Raw genomic sequence first — 19,849 nt, forward strand, 5'->3', positions numbered from 1 at the left:
CCGAGAAGCCAGTCTATGCAGACTACCTCCTGAGTCCATGCAACCCGGGCAAACTTCTGGGGATGGGAGTCGCCATCTTCCCTTCCAGCTCCGGAGGGACCCATCCTTGGGCACCCGCAGAAGCTGTTTAGAAACCTGTCCCCCTCACACTTTACAATTCAACTGAGGCCCAGACTAACTGGCTCTAGAGCCAATAGCAAAACTTCCTGGGTATCTATCTGCCCAAAGCCCAGGCCTGGGCCTACAGCAAGCCATCTGTACGCTTCCCAGATGTTTCCTCCACCTCCCAACTTGGAGCCGAGGTCCAAGGCCTGGACCTTCTTGAGCTGAACTGAGAGAGCCCCATGAAGTGGCCCAACCACAGGGATTTGTACTGTTTTTAGTCCAGCCAGGCCTCCCCTCCCAGCAATGCCAGAGAACTCATTTTAGCAGTGGAGGAATCCAACGGCTTGTCCGAGCCCAGGACCAGGGGTTTCTGACACAGCAACAAGAGGGTCCATGAGCTCCCTTCTCAATCTTTCTTTTTTTGCTGAGACAACTGGAGTTAAGTGACTTGCCCAGGGTCACACAGCCAGGAAATATTAAGTGTCTGAGGTCAAATTTGAATTCAGGTCCTCTTGACTTCAGGGCTGGTGCTCTACTGTGCCACTAGCTGTCTCTCAAATCTAGTTTCTTGATGACTTCCTAGATGTCGGGTTCTTTCCCCTGACCCCCCACCTTATGCATTGCTCAAAACCCAAGGAATTGCTGCTCCTGCCAGACAAGGCACATTTGCAGCCCATCTCTCCACCTCCTTGTATCTCCTCTTGAGCTCCCACACTCATTAGCAGAAGAGTGAGGAGCAGGACAACCTTTAAGGAAAAAATGAACTCTGTTGTTTAAATTGTTTTAATTGTAAAAGTTCTTTTGAGAAAAAAAAGAGAACAAGCGAGAGGGGCTGCCTAAGGCCTTGAGCGGCGCCAGCCAGGTGACCACGGTGGCCTGTGTGGCCACTGTCAGGCACCCCTCCCACCCTTACAGTCCCCCAAAATCTGCAGGGTGTGTGGGCAGCTCCCACTGGGATGTAAACAATGACCAGAGCCACCTCTGCCCGCCCTTGGGGGGCCAGGCTGGCGTCACAGTGCGTGCAAGAAGAGGGGCTGGGCACCAGGAGGGCTCTGAGGGGGGCGGCGTTCCCCCTGCCTTCAGGCCCACAGATTCTCTGCCATTCCAGAGGAGGCACAGCTGGCAGGTTCTTTCTATGCTTGAGGTTTGAGGCGATCCAAAGGTACTCGGGGGGGGGGGTTCTTTAAGGACCTGTGGAGTCTAAGATCCCAAGGGTTATTATGCTGGTGGGCACAAATATCAGGCAAGTTCATTTCCAGAGGAAGAGCCAAGGTTATCTATGGATATGGAGCATGGGTCTGGAATGCACAGGACCGCCAAGCATGTCACTCAGGGCTCTCACAGAGGGCTTCACAATCTGGGATGGGGGGAGAAGGAAAAGCCCTCACGAGGGCATGAGGGCTCCCTGGCAAAATCCCACCAAAGGCCTGATGTTAGTCGGAGCTGAGGTGCCCCCTGCCCTGCTGTCCAGTGGAGAGGGGGCTAGAAGGAGGAAAAATTAAGAGTGTGTACAGTTATCATGGCCTCCCCCCCCCCTCCTCTGGGCTCCAGCCAGATTCCCTCTTACAAAGGGAAGTCAAGGGCCAGAATCCACAGTGCAGGTACAGAGGGTTTGGGGGAAGACGGATGAATAAGCCTTGAGGTTTTCAGTAGAAAGAAGGGGACGCTTGGATTTTCCCCATAACCCTATCCAGGAATGTCTACAAATGCTCCTGACTCACAGGGCCCCGTCACTTTGTTCAGGTAAAGATTTAGGGCTGGGGGCGGGATGCTCTCTCTAGTACATACTCTCTATGGCCTTAGTTGGTCTCCAAAGGCTCCCTCCCCTCTCTGCCTCTGCTCTTACCCCAAGGTAAGAAAGAGAGGGAGACACCAGATCCCTCTCACTCCATTCTTAGTCCCTTTTTCAAAGCAGGGATGCTCCTGCTCCAGTTGGGGATCAAGGCAGTGGCTGTGAGAGCCCCTCTAAGCTCTTGCCATGTAGTCCGACCACCAGACCACCACTGGGCAGAAGAGAGGAGGAGAGGGACTGCTTAATTGTACAAAAGGGGCAGGGGAATGTGGGACTCAGACATCCCTATCAGGAAGCCCCTAGAAGCTCTCTCTACCTGAGCAGACATTGGTGCTGGGGAGGACTGCACTGGGGAAGGGGAAGGCCAGAGCAGAGGCTCAGCGAGAGAGGCAAAGGGACAGGGTTAGAGGTTGTCATACATGCGCAGGGTCTGTTCCAGTTGCTGGCTGACCCGCTGGTAAAAGAGGATTTGCTGCCGTAGGTAGGATTGCATCATGTGCTTGAAGTCCAGCACCCGACGCTCGTGAAAGTGGTTCATCTCGGCCTGCAGGGCGAAGCCCACCACTCGGCAGCGCTTGCGGATGCCGTCGGCTTCATCTTGGTCCATCTTGCCTTCGTCGCTCATGCGCTGGCTCTCTTTGACCTTGGCGAAGGCACCTGGACACATTGGAGGGGAGAGGGAAGATAGAAGAAGGGAGGAGAGACTTTAAATCTGGCCCATGGGCATAATCAACTCCTAGGTTTCCAAACAGCCTGGGCCCAGTCCTGGTGCCCCTGTCTGGACTCAGCCAGCGGCATCACTAATTAACCATTCTAGAGCCAAGAATCACAGGTGTAGAGCCAAAAGGGACTAGAATGGTCATCTACCTCTCAGGGCCCTTCTCATCCTACACACTTGTCATGGGCCCAATCCATGGAATTGGGACCTTCCCAACCCACTGCCCTGGGCGGCTCACTATAGCTTCATGGGAGCTGATGTGGGTTATGGTCCCTTTAAGAAACTAATCCTTTCAGATTTATTCCTTTCTGATTCCCATCCCCTCCTAGCTGATGCATTATCAATTCAAGAAGCTAAGACCTTTTATTCACAAATCCTGGTCAAAAGCACCCCTTTGAATTCTAATAGGAGATCCAGGCTCTCACAATCCCCACCCAGATCTGAGCCAACTTGGGACTCCAGCCACTGACCCCTTTAGCTAAATTTCTCCTTATAAAAGAGCCAAGCTGGAGCTCTCTCTTTGCAGAGCTTTATGCCTGGATCTCTGCCCACTGCAATCCTGTTTCCAGTGCCCTCTTATCTCTAACTAGATTTTAACTTTACTTCCAAACCCCCTAATAAGCCTCTTTTATCAATCTAGGTTTTTGGGTCTGTAAATTCTTTTACAGGGGACTCTTGTGCCATCACTAGATTGCATTTAACTATGTATCCTTGCACCGAATCCAAAGAGGTGGCAAGGGAGCTCTATTTGATTCCCTGTACTCCGAACCTACTAGGCCTCAAGTAAACCCTAATTTCATTTAGGTACCCCAATTCTAAACCTCATCAGGAACAAGACTGGCCCTCCAGCAAGACGACAAACTCCTTGGGGAGCCTTGGATTTGGCCTTTTTGGATCCATTACCCAGTGCAGGGCCAGCAGCATTAAATGTTGTCAACTAATATTTGCTAATTTGTCAAAAACAATTTATTTTTTGGAGATATGAGATGTGGTCTGGGAGTCAGAGGGTTTGGGTCCTAATCCCATTCTAGATTTTCCATAACTCACTGTGTGACACTGGACAAGTCCCCTGAGTCTCAGTTTCCTAATCTGGCCAATAGAAGTGTAATCACAGTCAACTACAATGAAAATGAAGTGGTATAACATTAACTCAAACCTTGGTAATTTCTGTCAAATGAATGAGTTGTGGCCTTGCTTCTTAAGTAGCACAAATAGAAGAGTACTGGCTTCGAGGTCAGGAGACCTAGGCTTAAAGTCCACTTTTGTCTCTATGTAACAATGGTCAAACTACTTAACTTCTTTGGGTCTCACATTTCTCACTTAGAAGATAAGAGGGTTTGACTACATGACTTCTAAAGTTCTTTCCAGGACTTTCTAAAGAGAGGCTTCCCTAATTGTGTGTGTGTGCACGTATGAGAGAAAGGAGGAGGAAAAGGAAGATGGGAAAGGAGTGGAGAGAGAGGGAGAGAAGAAGAAAAGGAGAGGAGAGAGGGAAAGAAATAGAAAAAGAAAGAAAAAGAGGAGAAGATGGGCAAGGAATGGAAAGAGAGGGAGAGAAGGAGAAAAGGAGAGAGAGGGAAAGAAAGAGACAGAAACAGAAAAACAGAAAAAGAAAGAAAAAGAGACAGAAAGAGAAAAAGAGAGAGAGATGATTCCACATATTCTCAACAAAAGAAATGTTAGAGATAGTAGAATGAGGCTTGGACCTAGAACCGAACACATCTGAGTTTGAATTCTGCGTCAAGACTCCTAATAATTGTATTTATGTGTAAAACAGTCTAGGGGGGCAGCTAGGTGGCCCAGTGCATAGAGCACCAGCCCTGAATTCAGGAGGACCCAAGTTCAAATCCGGTCTCAGACACTTAACACTTCCTGGTTGTGTGGCCCTGGGCAAGTCACTTAACCCCAGCCTCAGAGGAAAAAAAAAAAACACAACAGTCTAATAATGTTATTTCCCCATCTCTCAGGGCTATTGAATAGCAAATTAGGGATCAAAAACAGCTGCACTCAAGGACCTTACATCCCATTTGTATGTAAATTCAACATGTGGTTATCTCTTTAGAGTCTAGGCTCAAACCAGGTAAAGATTAGGGAGTCCAGCTTGGTGAAATGATTAAAAGAGCAAATTATTTTCAAGTACTACAAAACCACTTACAAATCATACTTATCTATTCACTAAAGCAGGTCCCCTAAAGATTTCTCCTAGCTAAGTTCTGGATATTGGGGACTCTTGAAAGTGGTCAAACTTCATTTTCTTGAGTCTATTAGCCAATTAGCAGTGAGCTCTAGGTTGGATTGGCAGTCCCCCTCAGCAAGCCTGAGGGACTGAAGCTTGGCTTATGGAAATACAACTAGAACCCCAGTCATGTCAAGGTAGGGCTGGATTTTTTGGAAATGACAAGGTGGAGAGGTGGGCTGGGAGAAGGGGGACCCACTGTATTGATGGGTTTCTATAGCCCCATTCCTTCAGATCCTGCTGAGAGTGGAGTTTGCCAGTCCTGCCTATGCCCACAAAGGACCCAAATAGCATTTTCTGAGCCAAATCATTCTTAGGAATGTTTTAGCTGTTGATTTATTTTCCTTCTGCTCAGACCTTGTATTTGGAAACTTCAAAAAAGCCAAAGTATACATTGTGAAGTAGTCCCAGAGTCTCAATGGCTGGAAGGGAAATTTCAGAGCCCTTGATCTGGTCCAACTCAAACCTGAGAGAGAATTTCCTTGGTGTTTTTCCCAACGAGCAGCCTGCTGTCCAGACTCTCTCTGCTTGCTCCATCAAAAGGCAAAAGGAACCCACTGCACATGCGAAGAGTTCTAAGGAACTTTTTCCTTCCCATCAGCCAAGTCTGCCCCTGTGTTCCCAGGTCTGTCTTGCCAGGACCAAGCAGAATGAGTCTAATCCTCTGCCCATGTGGCAGCCTTACAAATATCCAAAGGCCACCATGTTTCCCTAGCCCCGCTCCAGACACAGCCCAGATTTGGAGCTGGCCCCAAAGAGTCCAGGAGGCCCAAGATTCAAACCCTGTCTCTGATGGTACTAGTGGTGTGACTCGGGACAGCCCACTTAACCTCTTAGTGCCCGGACAAGTCTCTAAGGTTATAAGACACAGAGAAGTTGCCTGTCTGCTGTGATAAAGAGGAAATCAGGGGGCTGGTCCAAATCAGAGAAAAATCTCTTCCCAGTGTGAACTTTTTCCAGAGAGACCCTATCTCCTCCTCCTGTCTATTTTCCTATCTGCCCTTAGAAAAGGCATGTGTATATATATATACAGAGAGAGAGAGAGAGAGAGAGAGAGAGAGAGAGAGAGAGAGAGAGAGAGAGAGACGGAGAGAGAGAGAGAGAGAGAGAGAACATTAGTCTGCTTTAGAATTGAAGAGTTAGAGCCACCCCCTGGCTGAATAATTTATTAATATAATATTGTAACATATAATATCATTATTATATATTATTCTATAAGGAAGATGATGGGGAAGAAGCACAGTAGCCAGATGGTAGAATGCTGGAAAGGGCGATGCCTTGGAGGAGATATGGATTCAGGTTCCAGATCTCTTGCTCTGTAACTCTTTCTAGGTCTGTTTCCTCATCCATAAACCAAGACAACTGGTCTCTATAACAACGTGATATTTACATATTGCTTTGCTAAGAATTTTCCATATTTCTATCTTTTATTACCCCCGCAACAACCTATGGGTAACCCAGGGGGTTATTGTTATCTTTATGATTGGGAAGCTAAGGTTCAAAAGTGTTAAATGACTTGGCTGGGCTCACACAATTAGTGGTGGAAATGATGCCATCTGAAAGGGTTACAGATGTTTGGGCAGAGAAAGGACCGAAGGGGTAGGAGGTATTTTCAAGTATTTGAGGGCCTGCCATTTGGCTAAAAAAAAAAGATTAGATTTGTTCTGTCTAACTTCAGATGTCAGAAAGAGAATCAATGGAAGGAAGTTACAAAGAGATGATAAATTTCCCAAGAAAGCTGTCCAACAGTGCAACAGGCTCTCTCTGGGAGGAATGAGTTTCGCATCTCTAAAGGTCTTCAAGCAGAGGCTGGATGGCTAGGACATGGTAGAGGCAATTCATACATCAGGAAGGAGCTGTGTTCTTGTCCATCTCTATGGAATCAGATTCCACAAATAGGAGGGAATACTTCCTAAGAAATAGAGCTTTCCAAAAACGAAGCAGGCTGCTTCATGAGGAGTCAGACTCCCATTTCTGGAGGCCTTGACATAAAGGCTGGGCAGCTCTCACTGTGTCTGGGTAGGGGCTGACCTTCTAATCTGGCATACAATGACATACTGAGTATCTACTACGTGTTTAGCTCAAGAGGGGAGGCACAAAAGTCTCTGCTTTTAGGCTAGTTGGAGAGACAAAGGAACAAAGACAACTTGGGGTTAGAGCCAGAATCTAGGTGAGAGTTAGAACCCAATACAACCAATGTAAGGAGAGAGGGAGAGGGAGTGTGGCTGGAATGGTCAAGAGAGATTTCCTGGAGGTGGCAGGGCTAGAACTAGGACTTTTGTAAATTCAATCCAATAAACAATTATTAAGTTCTTTCTTATGCACAAGTACCCCAAGGTACAAAGATGAAATTAGATCCTGTCCCTGCCTTTAAGGAACTTCCAGTGCTGAAGGTAGCTGTGAGGGGCTCTAACAGGACATCCCCTTTTGCTGAAATCTCCCGTTCAGTCGGTGCTCAAGGGTTGCTCCCTTCTCTTACTCTCCCAGTTGTTAGAGTGAGCGACGTGAAGGCATGAACTGTCTCACGTTTATACTTGATTCAACTTAGCTCAGTGCTTGGCACATAGTAGGCACTTGATAAATGAGTGTTTGTTGATTGAATGTATATTTAGGGATCAGGGAGGGTCCAACTCGGCCATAGGAAATGAGGCTGAAGGAGGAGTGGTAGAAGGTCTGAATGTCGGGACGAGAAGTAGACTCGATATAAGGGCAGTGAACTTGAAAGCCCAGAGTAAACAGAAGGAAACCAGAGGCATTCTGTGGGTGGTCTTGGTGCTTATGACCAAAGGGCTGAAATCCTGCGGGCCCCTTCTTGTTTCTGCAGCCCCCCCTGGAGTTCTGAGTTTCACCCCACTGGCCCCTGATTCTATTGAGTGGACACTCGAGATAGTGGGTACACAGAGATAACATACGGTCCTGGGGAGTCAAGACACCTGGGGCCTAACGTTAAGCTCGGATACTTACACACCTGAGCAGGTGAACGACCAGCTCTGTTTCCTTCCTTATGAAATGGGGATAATCAAGCTTGTACAACCTGCCTCACATGGCTCCTGCGAGCCTCCTTTACAAACTGCAAAGTCCCAGAGTGATCCTTGATCCCATCTTAACATTTTCCTGCTCTCAGCTCAGGCAATGAGGATCCATCTGCTGCCTGGGCCTCAGTTTCTACACATGTAAGAGGAAGAGATTGGACTCAGTGAGCCTCAGCTCCCTGTCTGCTCTCACCTTCTAATCCTGTGATTTGTCCCAGGTGGTGCTTTCTGAAGAAGGCCTCCCAAACAGTCAGCCCCGTCCCTTGGGACATCACCTCTACTCCCTGGGTCTCCTCCTGACATCCTTCCCCTCCAGGCAGCCTGGTCTCCTTCAACACCTGTACGTATCACATCCATTTCTGACTGAGTCCTTTCTGAGCTGTTGCCTTCCATCTTAACTTAAGGCTCCACTTCTCCAGGGAAAGCCCACAAGAATTTCTCTCTGAATCTTGCTCATTATAAGTAAGGACCACCTGCTCAACTGGTTGGAGCTCCTTGAGGAGGGAGAGTCTATTGTAATCTCCTCCTGTCCCCCTCACAGCCTGGCATAGGGATAGGCACAAGACAAACTTTTTAAAGATTAATTGGGATTGAGCAATTTTTCCAGAGTCACAGTTATTAAGTATCTGAGGTCAGCCAGTACACCCCCTGACTGCTCCAGGAAGACTTTTTAAAGTGTGGAATTTCAGATCTTTCACAGGTCAGAGATATTTGGGCCCCAGATGACTATTTTTGCAAAGAAGAGAAGAAAGTAAGATATAGCCAGGTTCCGAAGGAATCGGAGGTAAAGCCGGGACTAGAATCCACGAACAAGGTACATAGTAAGGCACTGAACAGCCCTCTTTCTGGTTGAGGCAGCCAGGGAAAGCCCGCCTCCGCCGGCATGGGACTTTCACTGGGACCCTTACATCCTGGCGGCTCCAGAGGCATCCATCAATTGAGAGCTGACTGAATAAATGATGATATATGAATGTAACAGAGAAGGAAATGGCAACTGGAGAAGGAAATAGCAAACCACTGTAGCATCTTTGCCAAGAAAACCCCAAATGGGGTCACAAAGAGTCAGCGATGACTGGAATGACTGAACAACAACCACGACAAATATGAATATGATAGAATATTGTTGTCCAGGAAGAAATGACGGAAGTGTATTACAATCAGAGAAGACCTATGGCTCCAGAGAGAAACAGCGAGACTGGGAGAATAGCCACAATGACTTCTACAAAGTAAATGAAAAGCTTGTCATGGAAAAGGAAGCTCATTATCTTCTCCATAAGATCCTTAATTTTTCCACTTTGCATACTTCCTCCCTCTTGGCTGAGGGGTGGAAGACCAGAGGGACAGCCCAGGATAAACACTGCCCAATGAGATTTCTGTGTCATGTGTTTCTGATTGTTTTTCTTCCACACACAAAATAGGGGTTCAACCTAGGAGGGGGTGGGAAAGTAGTTGTGATGAAAAGACATCAATAAAACATTTTTAAAAACAAATGGGATAAGGCTGCTCTATCTCAGAAAGCTTGGATACAGCCCTTTTCAGAAGCAGGGGGATGGACCAGAGTATCAGGAAGTGCCAGCAGCTTTCATTTAGTGCTTCGGTAATGATACCACAATTCTAGATAAGGAGACAAGAGCCAGGACTAGGAATTCTGGTGCCTGCGGCATATTCAGGCAAGGCAGGGCAGGAGTAGTTGGGGAAGGAGGAAAATAGCTGGGCTATGGAGACTTGTGTGGGGCTGAGCTTTGGGGAGACTGGAACACCGAAGCTGGAGAAGAAGAAATCAAGAGCTTCGGGACCTTGGAGGCCTGGGAGTCTGAAGGGGAACTGAACATGCAGAAGACTGCAAGCCAGGAACTGCATTTAGTGGAGAGAAGGTCCCCCAACAAGGTAGAGGGAACATTAAAACAGCAGAGGTGAAGGACATGGAAAAGGGGAGCTCAGCAAGTGGAAGTGGGCAGCACTGTCACAGAGCAGCCAGTTTGGGGGACGGTGCCAAGAGATGGGGTATGTTCTGATTCTAGATCTTGGAACCTATAGTCTTTCCACTGCTCCACAATGGAGGAACACTTCCGGTGGGGCAGAAGAAACAGGTCAGGGTTTGGGAAGATGGGGGACTGAGTTTATTCAGGGAAGGGAGAAAATGGGCAGTAAGAATTAGAGAGACCAGGCCATGTAGCCTGGGGCCAGGAGGAATGTTCAGCTCCTGCAGAGAGGTGGGACTGCTCCGAGGCTCAGACCAGCGTCCAGATCCAATAATCCAAGGCTCTGGTATCCCAAGGACCATGAAACTTAGAACTGAATCCAGAACTTTCATAATGCCCATTTAGAAAAGGGAGACCCGAGAAGTTGGCCAAATAATGAGTAAGTATCAGAGGCAGGATTCAGATCTGGGTTATCTCCTTCCAGATTCAATACCATCACCCCTAAACCAATGCTGCCTCAAAAACATTTCCAAAGGTTCGGGCACTGGACAGGTCCCCACTGAAGCAGGTGGACCACAAGTCTGAGAATAAAGCACTCAGGCTGTGAGTGGTCCCTCCTGCAATCCGAGGCCTGGCTCCTCTCTCCCTCACCCTCCCATTTATCTTGCTCGGGACTGCAGAAGGAAGAAGTAGCCCCAGTCTAAAAGGGCCACAAGCCTGAAGGCTTAGGCTAGAAAGAGAAACCTCCAAAAGAATCAGACAATTTATCTGAAAGTGATGGATGACAAAGAGGAGGGAGGGAGAAATGGAAGTAGATTCTAGGAACTGGGCTTTTGTCCAGTGGAAAGGAAGGTGTGAAGGAAATGAGTTCTCTTATTAAACACCTACTATGTGCCAGACACTGTGCTGAGCACTTTACAATTGGAGCTGCACAACTCTGGCTACTGTTATTGTCACTTCACAGAGCAAACTGAAGGAAACAAAGGCGAACTGATCTGTCCGGGGTCAAACAGTTCACCAGGGTCGGAGGCGGAATCTGAATTCCAGTCTTTCTGACTCCAGGCCTGGCATTCCATCCACTGCATCAATAGCTGCCTCTAGTCGGGAGATCTGAGTTATCATGGGGTTTCAGACTAAATTGAGTCCCAGCCCTGCTGCTGACCAGATGTATGATTCTTAATTTCTTATCTGTAAAATGGGCTACATAACCACTAAATTCTCCTTTCTAGCACTTTCTATGGCCCACACTTGGCTATGGGAAAATCCCCTACACTGGGCCTGACATGTGAGGTGAAGTTTTCTGCTTTCCAGAAGGCAGGTCCAGACCCCAGCCTGCTGAGTCACTGGTATAGCTCCACACAGTCTCCCACCCTCCCTAATCCTGGTTTCCTTCCTCTGGCAAAAGAAAGGTGTGGGCTTGGGCCAACAAAGCCCTCCCTAGCTGCTTCCCCAACCCCTCTGCTTCCTTGAACATGGCTACAGGGCCAGGCCCCAATATTCCCAAGGCCTCCCCCTCTCCCCTTTCCTGCCAGGATCTTCCCCAGTGGCTGGCCCTGATCTGTTGACCTCCTGGATACCATTGCAGCCCATTAGGGCTGACTCTCTTCAGAAGTAACAGGAGTAATCATCCCCACAGACACAGAATTATAGAATGTCAGAAATGGAAGGGGAGCAAAACCTTCATCTAGTCCAATAAACTCATTTTACAGAGAAGGAAACTGAGGCTGGGCAAAGTCTAGAAAACATCCTTACTTCATCACTGCTGCCTTGCATAGGATCCCATTCGATAGGCAGGACAGAATGGCCAAATGTCTAGGACTCTCTGGAAAACAGAGCTAATAATAGAGCAATCTCAATCCTCAATCACTTTCCCTCACCCCAACCCACTCAACCTTTCATTGTGAATAAAAACAAGCCAGGCTGGATTCCCCACCTATATGTCCTTGCCTGTAATGTCAGAAAATACCCCCTGGGTAGACGGGGCCTCCAAAGACAGAACCCTGATAGGTGTAAATTAGAAAATTTTCAATAAACTAGAAAATAATGTTTTTGGTTCTGTTTCTCTCTCCCCCTTCGCTCTTAATTACTTTCTCATTCTTTCTTTCTCTCCCCTCTGTTTCTCTCTCCTTCCTTCCTTTCCTGTTCTCTCTCTTTCTTTTTCTAATTCCCTCCCCTCCCTTCTGTTTCTCCCCCTGTCTTATTGTTTCTCTCATTCCCCCCATTTTTTTTTTTCATCATGAAGAATGGGGCCTTGGAGATAAGAAGTCCCTTTCCTCCAAGTCTTATTACTAGAGAGGTAGTAGGTGGTCTCCGAGTCAGCGTAGTGGCTACAGGCCTAAAATTATGGACTTAAAGAGTCCTAGGGGAAAGAGCAACAGACAAAAAAGTCCAATGTAACCCTAGCCCCCAGGCAGTCCCAGAGCGGAGGGAGCCCAGAACTGGAAGGCAGGACATCTATGTGTTCCTGGAGAGCACTTCCCTGGGCCCCGGACCCAGGTACTCCTAGTTCTTCCCAGATGTGCCTCCTCTGGAAGATACGAAGCAATACACATAAAACAAAAGGGCATCAGGTGCCATTTGGTGCCCGCTCTCAGGCAGGTCTAACCTTCTCTGGCCGGCTCTTTTAGACTAAAGCTCCTTAAACTATGGATTGAGATTCCATATGGGAGCCATGAAATTACAATTTGTTATCAGTAAATGTTCAATGTGTATACCTGTTTTATTTACCTATAGGCGCAGGGTCACGGAAAAATTTCTTGGGCAAAAAGGTGCCAAGAGTGGAAAAAGTTTAAGGAATCTGCCTTGGACAGCCAGGCAGAAGGGCCGGGGACACCGCCCTCACAGGCAGGAAATTCAGTTTTACCTGCCTTCTTCCTTCCACAGCAACCTGAACCCAGTTACTGCGGATTATTCAATCATCTGCTTGGCTTCACAGGCCTGGGAAGGGATTGGCCTCTGAAGCTAATAATAATAGCTCTGATTTCTGAAACACTTGGTGGTTTACAAGACACTCTCGTTACAACAACTCTTATTATTATTATTATTATTATTGCCACTTTCCAGATGAGGAAACTGAGACTTCAAAAGGTCTGCCCTCCGGTTTGCCCAAGATCACACAGCTAAGACTCACACTTAAGTTCCTTCTTACTCCAAGCCCTGAGTTTCTCCTATTGCCCCGGATCGTCTCCTCAACTCAAGGCTCCAGGGATGCTCAGAGACGGTCGAGCCTTCCCAGGGATCCAGGACTGGGAAGAGAGCCTTCTAAGAAAAGCTTCCAAACTCATCTGTAGAGTCAGAGACAGAGATAGAAACAGAGACAGAGAGACAAAAGAGAGACAGAGAGAGAGAGAGGTGAGGGAGAGGGAGACAGAGAGACAGAAACACACAGAGAGAGACAGAGACAAAGAGAGACAGAGAGAACACAGAGACACAAGACAGAGAGATGAGAGAAACAGAGAGACAGAGGTAGAGAGAAAGAAAGAGGGAGAAGGTGAGGGAGAAACAGAGACAGAGAGACAAAGACAGAGACACAAGAGAGACAAAGACAGAGACACAAGAGAGACAAAGAGAGAGACAGAAAGACAGAGACACAAGAGAGATAGAGACAAGAAAAAAACAGAGACAGAGAGAGAGGAAGAAGGTGAAGGAGAGACAGAGACAGAGACAGACAGAGACAGAGAGACAGGAAAAGAGTCTAAGCAGCTGCTCCCCACCCGCCCCCAGCCTCCCCCACGTAGGAACATACCAACCTACAGAGATCTGGTCTAACCAGCTCTTGCCAGGTCAGGCCCAAGCTCTCCTGTGACCTTGCAAGGCTCAGTTCTGCCCGGAGCCTCATTTCTGGCTGCCCATCCCCTCCCAGGACCCACCATCCCAGGAGACATGGTCCCCTCCTCAGTCACCTCTGGCCAGCTTTTTTAATCTGAATGGAAAGAATCTGGTAACTCAGGGTCTTTGCAAAGACTGCTCTGGGGACAGGGAGGAACCCTTCCTTCTCTCCCTCCCACTCCCCCAGGTGGAGATGGCATGGCCTCTCCTAGGAACGAACAGAGCTGAGGCCACGGGGGTCCACCACCCCAGCCACAAGAGCCACAACGTCCAGTTTCAGAGGAACTTGGGAAACCATCTCCAAAACTCAGGTTCCCAACTCTTGCCCGATTTTCTTCCTAGCATTAGTGACTCTCAAAGCTCGATGCTCACAAGCTCAGAGGTCACCTAGATGCAGCCTCATCACTTTACATGAAGAAACAGCTCACACATGGGTAAGGGCTCACCTAAGATCACTGCAGTCAGCAATGGCAACTCTGGAAGCAGTTTCAGGGTATAACTCAGAAGAAGGCTTGACCCTCTCAGACCACTGAGCCCTAAGTAGGAAAAGGGCAAAGGAGAAAGGAAGCCCAGCCCCCTCTCCCATACCATCCCATCCCACTCCAGCTTTCCTCAAAAAAAGATTTTTTGAAGAGGGGAAAGATGGGAATGAAGGAAGAGGGGAAGAGAACCAAAAGAGGAGAAAGAGGAGGGAAGGGGAAGGAAAAAGAGAAAGGGAAGAAGAAAGGAGTCTCTTTTTTTAAAAAAAGATGTAGGGAAGGGAAGGAGGTCTGAAGAAGAGGGAACAAATAAGACAGGAAAGAAGGAAGAAATGGGGAGGAAGAAAGGAAGATAAAGAGGGACGAAGAGAAGAGTAGACGGGAACAGAGCACAGAAAAAGAGGCAGGACGAGAAGGGGAAGAGGAAAGGGGGAAAGAGGAAGGAACAGAGAAAGAGAGTGGAAAAAGATGAAGAGGGACAAAGAGGAGGGGAATAAAGTGGAAGCTAAAGGAGCATGAAGCTGGCCCAGATAATACTTCTGGGCTGTAGAAAGGGCAGATCCCCATATCTAAACCCTAGCTAACAGGATGCAGAGGCTGGGCCCTCCAGCCTAAACCCCAGCCAATAGGACCTAGAAACTAGGCCCTCCAGCCTAACCCCAAGTCTCCAGGACCCAGAGGCTAGACCTTTCTAGCCTAAACCCCAAGTCTCCAAGACCCAGAGGCTAGGCCCTCCAGCCTAAACCCCAGCTAACAGGACCCAGAGACAGCAGCCTAAACCCCAGCTAACAGGACCCAGAGACAGGGCCTTCCAGCCCAACCCCAAGTCTCTAGGGCACAGAAGCTGGGCCCTCTTTAACCCCCCAGCTAACAGGACTCAGAGGCTGGGCCCTCCAGTTTAAACCTCAGCTTCTAGGGCACAGAAGCTGGGCCCTCTTTAACCCCCCAGCTAACAGGACTCAGAGGCTGGGCCCTCCCGTTTAAACCTCAGCTTCTAGGGCACAGAAACTGGGCCCTCCATCCTACTCTGCCAACTTCTCCCCCCCAGTTTCCCCTCACTTTAATTCAATAAACATGAATTCCCCTTTTGCAGGTCTCAGAAGGCCTCAGTCCCCACTCCAACCTGTTCTTTATTTCACTCTTCCTGGGAGAAGGTTTGAAAGGAGATAATTTAAGAAGAGAGTGAGGAGAGAAGGAGATGCAAAGATTTTAGGGCAAAGAAGGGAAGAATAAACCCAGAGAGCCCCTGTCCAGGACCTTCCTACAGCCCAGCCCAACTTCAGGCACTCTTGCTGACCCAGGGCCAGCTCCAGCTTATGAGCAGCCACATATCCCTTAGCCCAGCATTCTCCTTTTATTCCCTTAGTGGACCCACGCGGCCCCAGGAGGAAGCAGGGAAGCTTCTCCCTGTCGGTGGTGTCCCCTCACCCTGTGATTATGAACTGGGAGGCACTGGGAGGGAGGCTCCGAGATGGGCCTGTGCCAGGGTTCCTGACAGTATGGCTGTGTGCCCAGGCAATAGGGACCTGCCTAGTTCAGCTGGTGACTCACTCGGGGTGAGGAAGAAAAGGATGAGGGAGAGGTGAGGGGTCAGGAGGAGAAAGGCAAGAGGGAAGGAGCAGGTTAGATGGTTTTGGGTTCCCAGGTAAGAAAGAACAGGCCTGCTGGTCTCCATTTCCCCTGACCACTGTGGGTGCCACTTTCTCTGCTCCTTGTCTGTACCTTCACTTACTCTCTGGGAATTGGCCCTGGTAGAAAGAATGTCTGGGGCCTTTTTGAGAAGTACTGGGATGACTGGAAAGGCAGTGGAAGCCCTGGGCTAAATCTTCCTCTGTCACTTAGTCACTTCACATCTCAAGGCTTGTTTCCTCATGTGTAAAATAAGGGCCAGGTGATCTTAAAGTTTCCCTTTTAGCTCTAAAAATGGCAGCCAGTCTTCCTGGCCACAGGGGCTCTCTATGGACTGGTAGCCCCGCAGTAAGCAAAGAAGGGGCAGAGACTCTGTATGTAAAGAAGCCTGCCCAAGGGTTCTAGTCTCTACTTGGAGAATAACCTTTGTCATTTTTCCTCTCAACACCTCCGACAAATGGGGTTAATGATCCCCCAACTCACAAAGGTAGGAAGATATCAAAGGGAAGAGTCTCGAAAAGGGTAGAACGTGGCCAGATAGTTACGGGACATCATGCCCGTCCTCCCTGAGCCCCACCGTGGGGCGGCCCTCGTCCACCCTTACCTTTCTGCAGGTGGATGATGTCAGGAAAATTGGAGAGCAGGCCCTGGTAGAGGGAGAGGCGGTCCAGCATCTGGAAGAGGTCATTCTTGGGCTGCTCAGCAAACATCTCGCCCACGGTCTCATAGGTCTTGCCCGTGTGGGAGATGGCGTTGTTGAGGGCGTCCGAGCTGTAGGGGGGGTCCAGCTGAAAGGAGTAGCTGATGGCCTGGAAGGCGTTGCCCAGCTTCTGGAACTCCTTTCGGAAGCCCCCAATGTGCTTGCGCACGAGCTCCGAGGCCACGTTGGTGAGCTGCAGCACACTGTCGTCCATCTTCTTGCTGAAGGCTTTGAAGGCGTCCACCCGGTCCTCCACGTCCTGGAGGTCCTGATGCTCGGTGGGGATCTGGAAGGTCAGCAGGAAGCTGGCTCCCACCATCTCGTCCTTCTCTGCCCGCCGCTTGCCCATCTTCCACTGCTTGTCGTCCAGGCAGCTGAGGAAGTGCTGGAAGCCCTCGTACTGCGACAGCACCGGGTGGCTGGTCATGTGGTCCATCCAGAGGATCAGCCTGCGCTTGCGCTTCTCAATGAAGTCCTCCTCAAAGCGGCCCGTGGCCTGCTTCTCGGGCAGGTGGGGCACCGAGATCACGGTGAACTTGTGCAGCAGGCGGTTGTAGAGCCAGTCGAAGTGCTTGTAGCGCCGGTAGACTGGTGAGCCCACGTGGCTGGGCGTGAGTTTATAAGAGATGTAGCTCTTGATGCCCTTGAACTTGGTCTGCTTGGTGGGGTCTTCCACAGAGCAGGCGAAGGGGTGGGGGCTGGCCCTCCACTGGGGGCCTTTGGGACCCATCTCGATGTAGTAGGCCTCAGCGATCTTGGCCATCATGGGCACGTCGCCCAGGATGAAGGCCTCCACCCCCGAGCGGACGAAGCAGGAGAAGCGGTTCAGATTGCGGCCCACCACGCTCCCTCGCTTGCCGGAGGCCGTACTGTCCTGCCGCTCCAGGGGTGGCTTGGGCCGGAAGCTGATGTGTTGGTTGGGATAGGCGCCGGGATAGGAGAGGTTGAGAGGGGGGTGCCCGTTGGTACTCAGCCCGACGCCGCGGGGCTCCTCCACCACGGTACCCCCGTCATCCCAGTCGTCCCAGTCCTCATCATCATCTTCAAAGCTGCCCTGATGGGAGAGGATGCCAGGGTTGGCCACGGGGGTGACGTAGAAAGAAGTCTCATTGTTGGGAGAGCTAGCTGGACTGTTAGAGTAGTCCATGTAGTTGGAGTCCGACCGAGATCGCAGGATCTCCACGTAGGAGGCGGGGAAGAGCCCGGTCTCCCCACGGCTGTTCTTCCCTTGCAGCCATCCGTCCAAGGAGGTCTCGCTGAAGACCACCAGCTCCTCGTCCTGCTGGATGCTGATCTCCTCTTTGTTTTCACTCTGGAAGTCATAAAGTGCTCGGCCTTTCAAAGCCATGGCTGGAGGCGGATGATTTTGGTGGGGAAAGGCAGGGAGGAAGGGGTGCAGCTCAGAGCCCAGGTCAATCTAGCTAGGGACGGGGCCTTCTGACATGCACAGCCAGGAACACACAGACTCGGTCACCGAGGATGCACAAAGACCCTGCCCCTTGGCCCTCAACACAGAAGTTCAAGTGCGGCCCTTGCATTCCACAGAGTCTCACCCCCTGGCGGGAAGTGACATAGCCCAGAGAGGAGTCGGAACAATCTTCTCCGGCGGGGCCCCGTCCTCGGGGACAACACAGGCCCAGAAGGGAGTCCTGCCAGGACACCATCGCCCGTCACACTCTCATCTCACAGTCTCCATCTGGCTTCTCTGTTTCCCACAGCCTGCTCTGGGCAGCGATCTTACATCTCTGTCCTCACTAGGCCTTCCAAAAGAGGGGGGAAAAAAACGACACTTAGAGACCAGCACTGTGGAGGCCAGGAAGCTAAAGAATGCACTGTTAAGTGGGAACAGTGCCCCAGAAAAAACTTGTTTAAAATGACAGAGCACTAACAGCTCCCTCCCTCCGAAGCTCCTTTCTGGTGGGTTTTCTCCGGGAGGAACAGCTTAAGAAGCTTTTGCTTTCTGCCCTTTCCTCTTCTTAGGAACTGGGGGTTTAAAAAATTCCAAAAAGCCCAAGAGGGGCAAAGGAAAGCCTAAGGAGGCTGAAAGCGATCCAAGGGTGGACGCCTCCCTCCCGCTTCCCAACAAGATCCCGGGCAAAAAAACAACAACAATCCAAGGCTTACACAAGAACTCGGGGAAATTCACGTGAACTTTCAGATCAAAACAGAACAAGCAGCAAATGTGGATCCAGGGGAACAGCGGCTCGGGGAGGCTCCCCTGGGCCCCGGGACCCTTGGCTTGGACCCCGGATCTCCTCAGAACCCCCGAACCCTTAAAACCCCCTCCTCCCGGCCGGGGGAGGGAAGCCGAGAGGAACCAAAAAGCTCTCGGAGGAACCCTCGGCAGGATTCTTTTGGAATCTTTTGTTAGCTTAATTCTTGGTCAGTTTCCACCCGCCTGAAACTGACTCGCAGCAAAGAGCCGGGAACTTGGGAGTCAGAGCAAAGTACGCGGAGGAAAGCCCCGGATCAAATCAATCATTAAAACCCGGACCAACCAGCCCAGCCCGCGGCCGCGGCGGTGGGCACAGGCCCTCCCCCAGATCCGCGCCGAGGGAAACAGCCCCCACTCACAGCCACTCGCCCGGCGCCGTTTCTCGAAAAGAGGCAGAGGAGTCTGGGAAGCGCCGGGATCCCGCCGGCTGCTCTCCGGGCCCGCCGCGCAGCGCTGGGCACGGCTCCCCGGGCAGAGGCACCTCAACAACCAACTTTGCAACGACTACAAGAAGCTAGTTAAAAAAAGCGATTCCGGGTTCTGGCGTCCAGAGGGGGAGGGATGACTGGAGGGGGAGGGAGGGAGAGAGGGATGGATGAGGGGAGGGCGGCTCGGGCGGAGGGCGGGGGGAGAGAGCCGCCACAGGAGTTCTGCACAAACAGAGGCGCTTCCGCCGGGACCGAGGCTGCGGAGCGGAGCGGGACGCGCCGGGGCGGCGGGGCGGCCTCTCCCGGCTGCCCACCTGCGCTCACAGCCCTCGGGGCGCGCGCCTGGCTCCGGGGCTCCCCTCACTCCATCTTGTGGCCATAAATACGCCTCGGCACGCCCGCATTCTCCCCCTCGGGGAGCCGCTCCGGGAAGCTGCGAGGGGAAACAGGAGCTGGGGGTCCGAGAGGGGGGAGTGGCGAAGGGGGCCGGCGGGGAGCCGATCCTGCCCCCCGCAACTTCCAGCGGCTGCAGGCGCCTCGGGAAGGGAGCGAGCGCTGCCGGCGCGGAGGCGGCGTCCGGGCTCCTGCTCTTCCTAGCCTGATCTCCCGGGATCCCGCAGAGCAGTGGCCCGCACACCCACACCGGTCCCGGGGCTGGGCCGCTAGACGAGAGGGGCCTGCCGGGCTCCTCGCCTCCCACTCCCCGGGTCACCCTCCAGCCTTTTCCATGACGCAAGAGGAGGAGAAACTCCGAAAGTTTGCCGA

At 50.8% G+C, this 19,849-nt stretch overlaps 1 protein-coding gene across 2 annotated transcripts; it reads right to left on the reverse strand.

Moving 5' to 3' along the window:
• Positions 1-872: 872 nt before the first annotated feature.
• Positions 873-19,849, reverse strand: SNX33 (sorting nexin 33). Of its 2 annotated transcripts, none has more exons than XM_074296920.1 (3): positions 19,016-19,849; positions 16,346-18,195; positions 873-2,554 (listed from the first exon to the last, which is right to left on the reverse strand). In XM_074296920.1, exons 2-3 carry the CDS (start codon positions 17,787-17,789, stop codon positions 2,301-2,303), a joined length of 1,698 nt encoding a protein of 565 aa, XP_074153021.1. In that variant the 5' UTR covers positions 17,790-18,195; positions 19,016-19,849; the 3' UTR covers positions 873-2,300. The 2 variants fall into 2 exon arrangements, with proteins under 2 accessions (XP_074153021.1, XP_074153020.1); XM_074296919.1 differs by having other exon boundaries at positions 16,346-18,201.

The sequence above is a fragment of the Sminthopsis crassicaudata genome, chromosome 2, assembly GCF_048593235.1.
Source record: "Sminthopsis crassicaudata isolate SCR6 chromosome 2, ASM4859323v1, whole genome shotgun sequence".
NCBI classification, from domain to species: domain Eukaryota; kingdom Metazoa; phylum Chordata; class Mammalia; order Dasyuromorphia; family Dasyuridae; genus Sminthopsis; species Sminthopsis crassicaudata.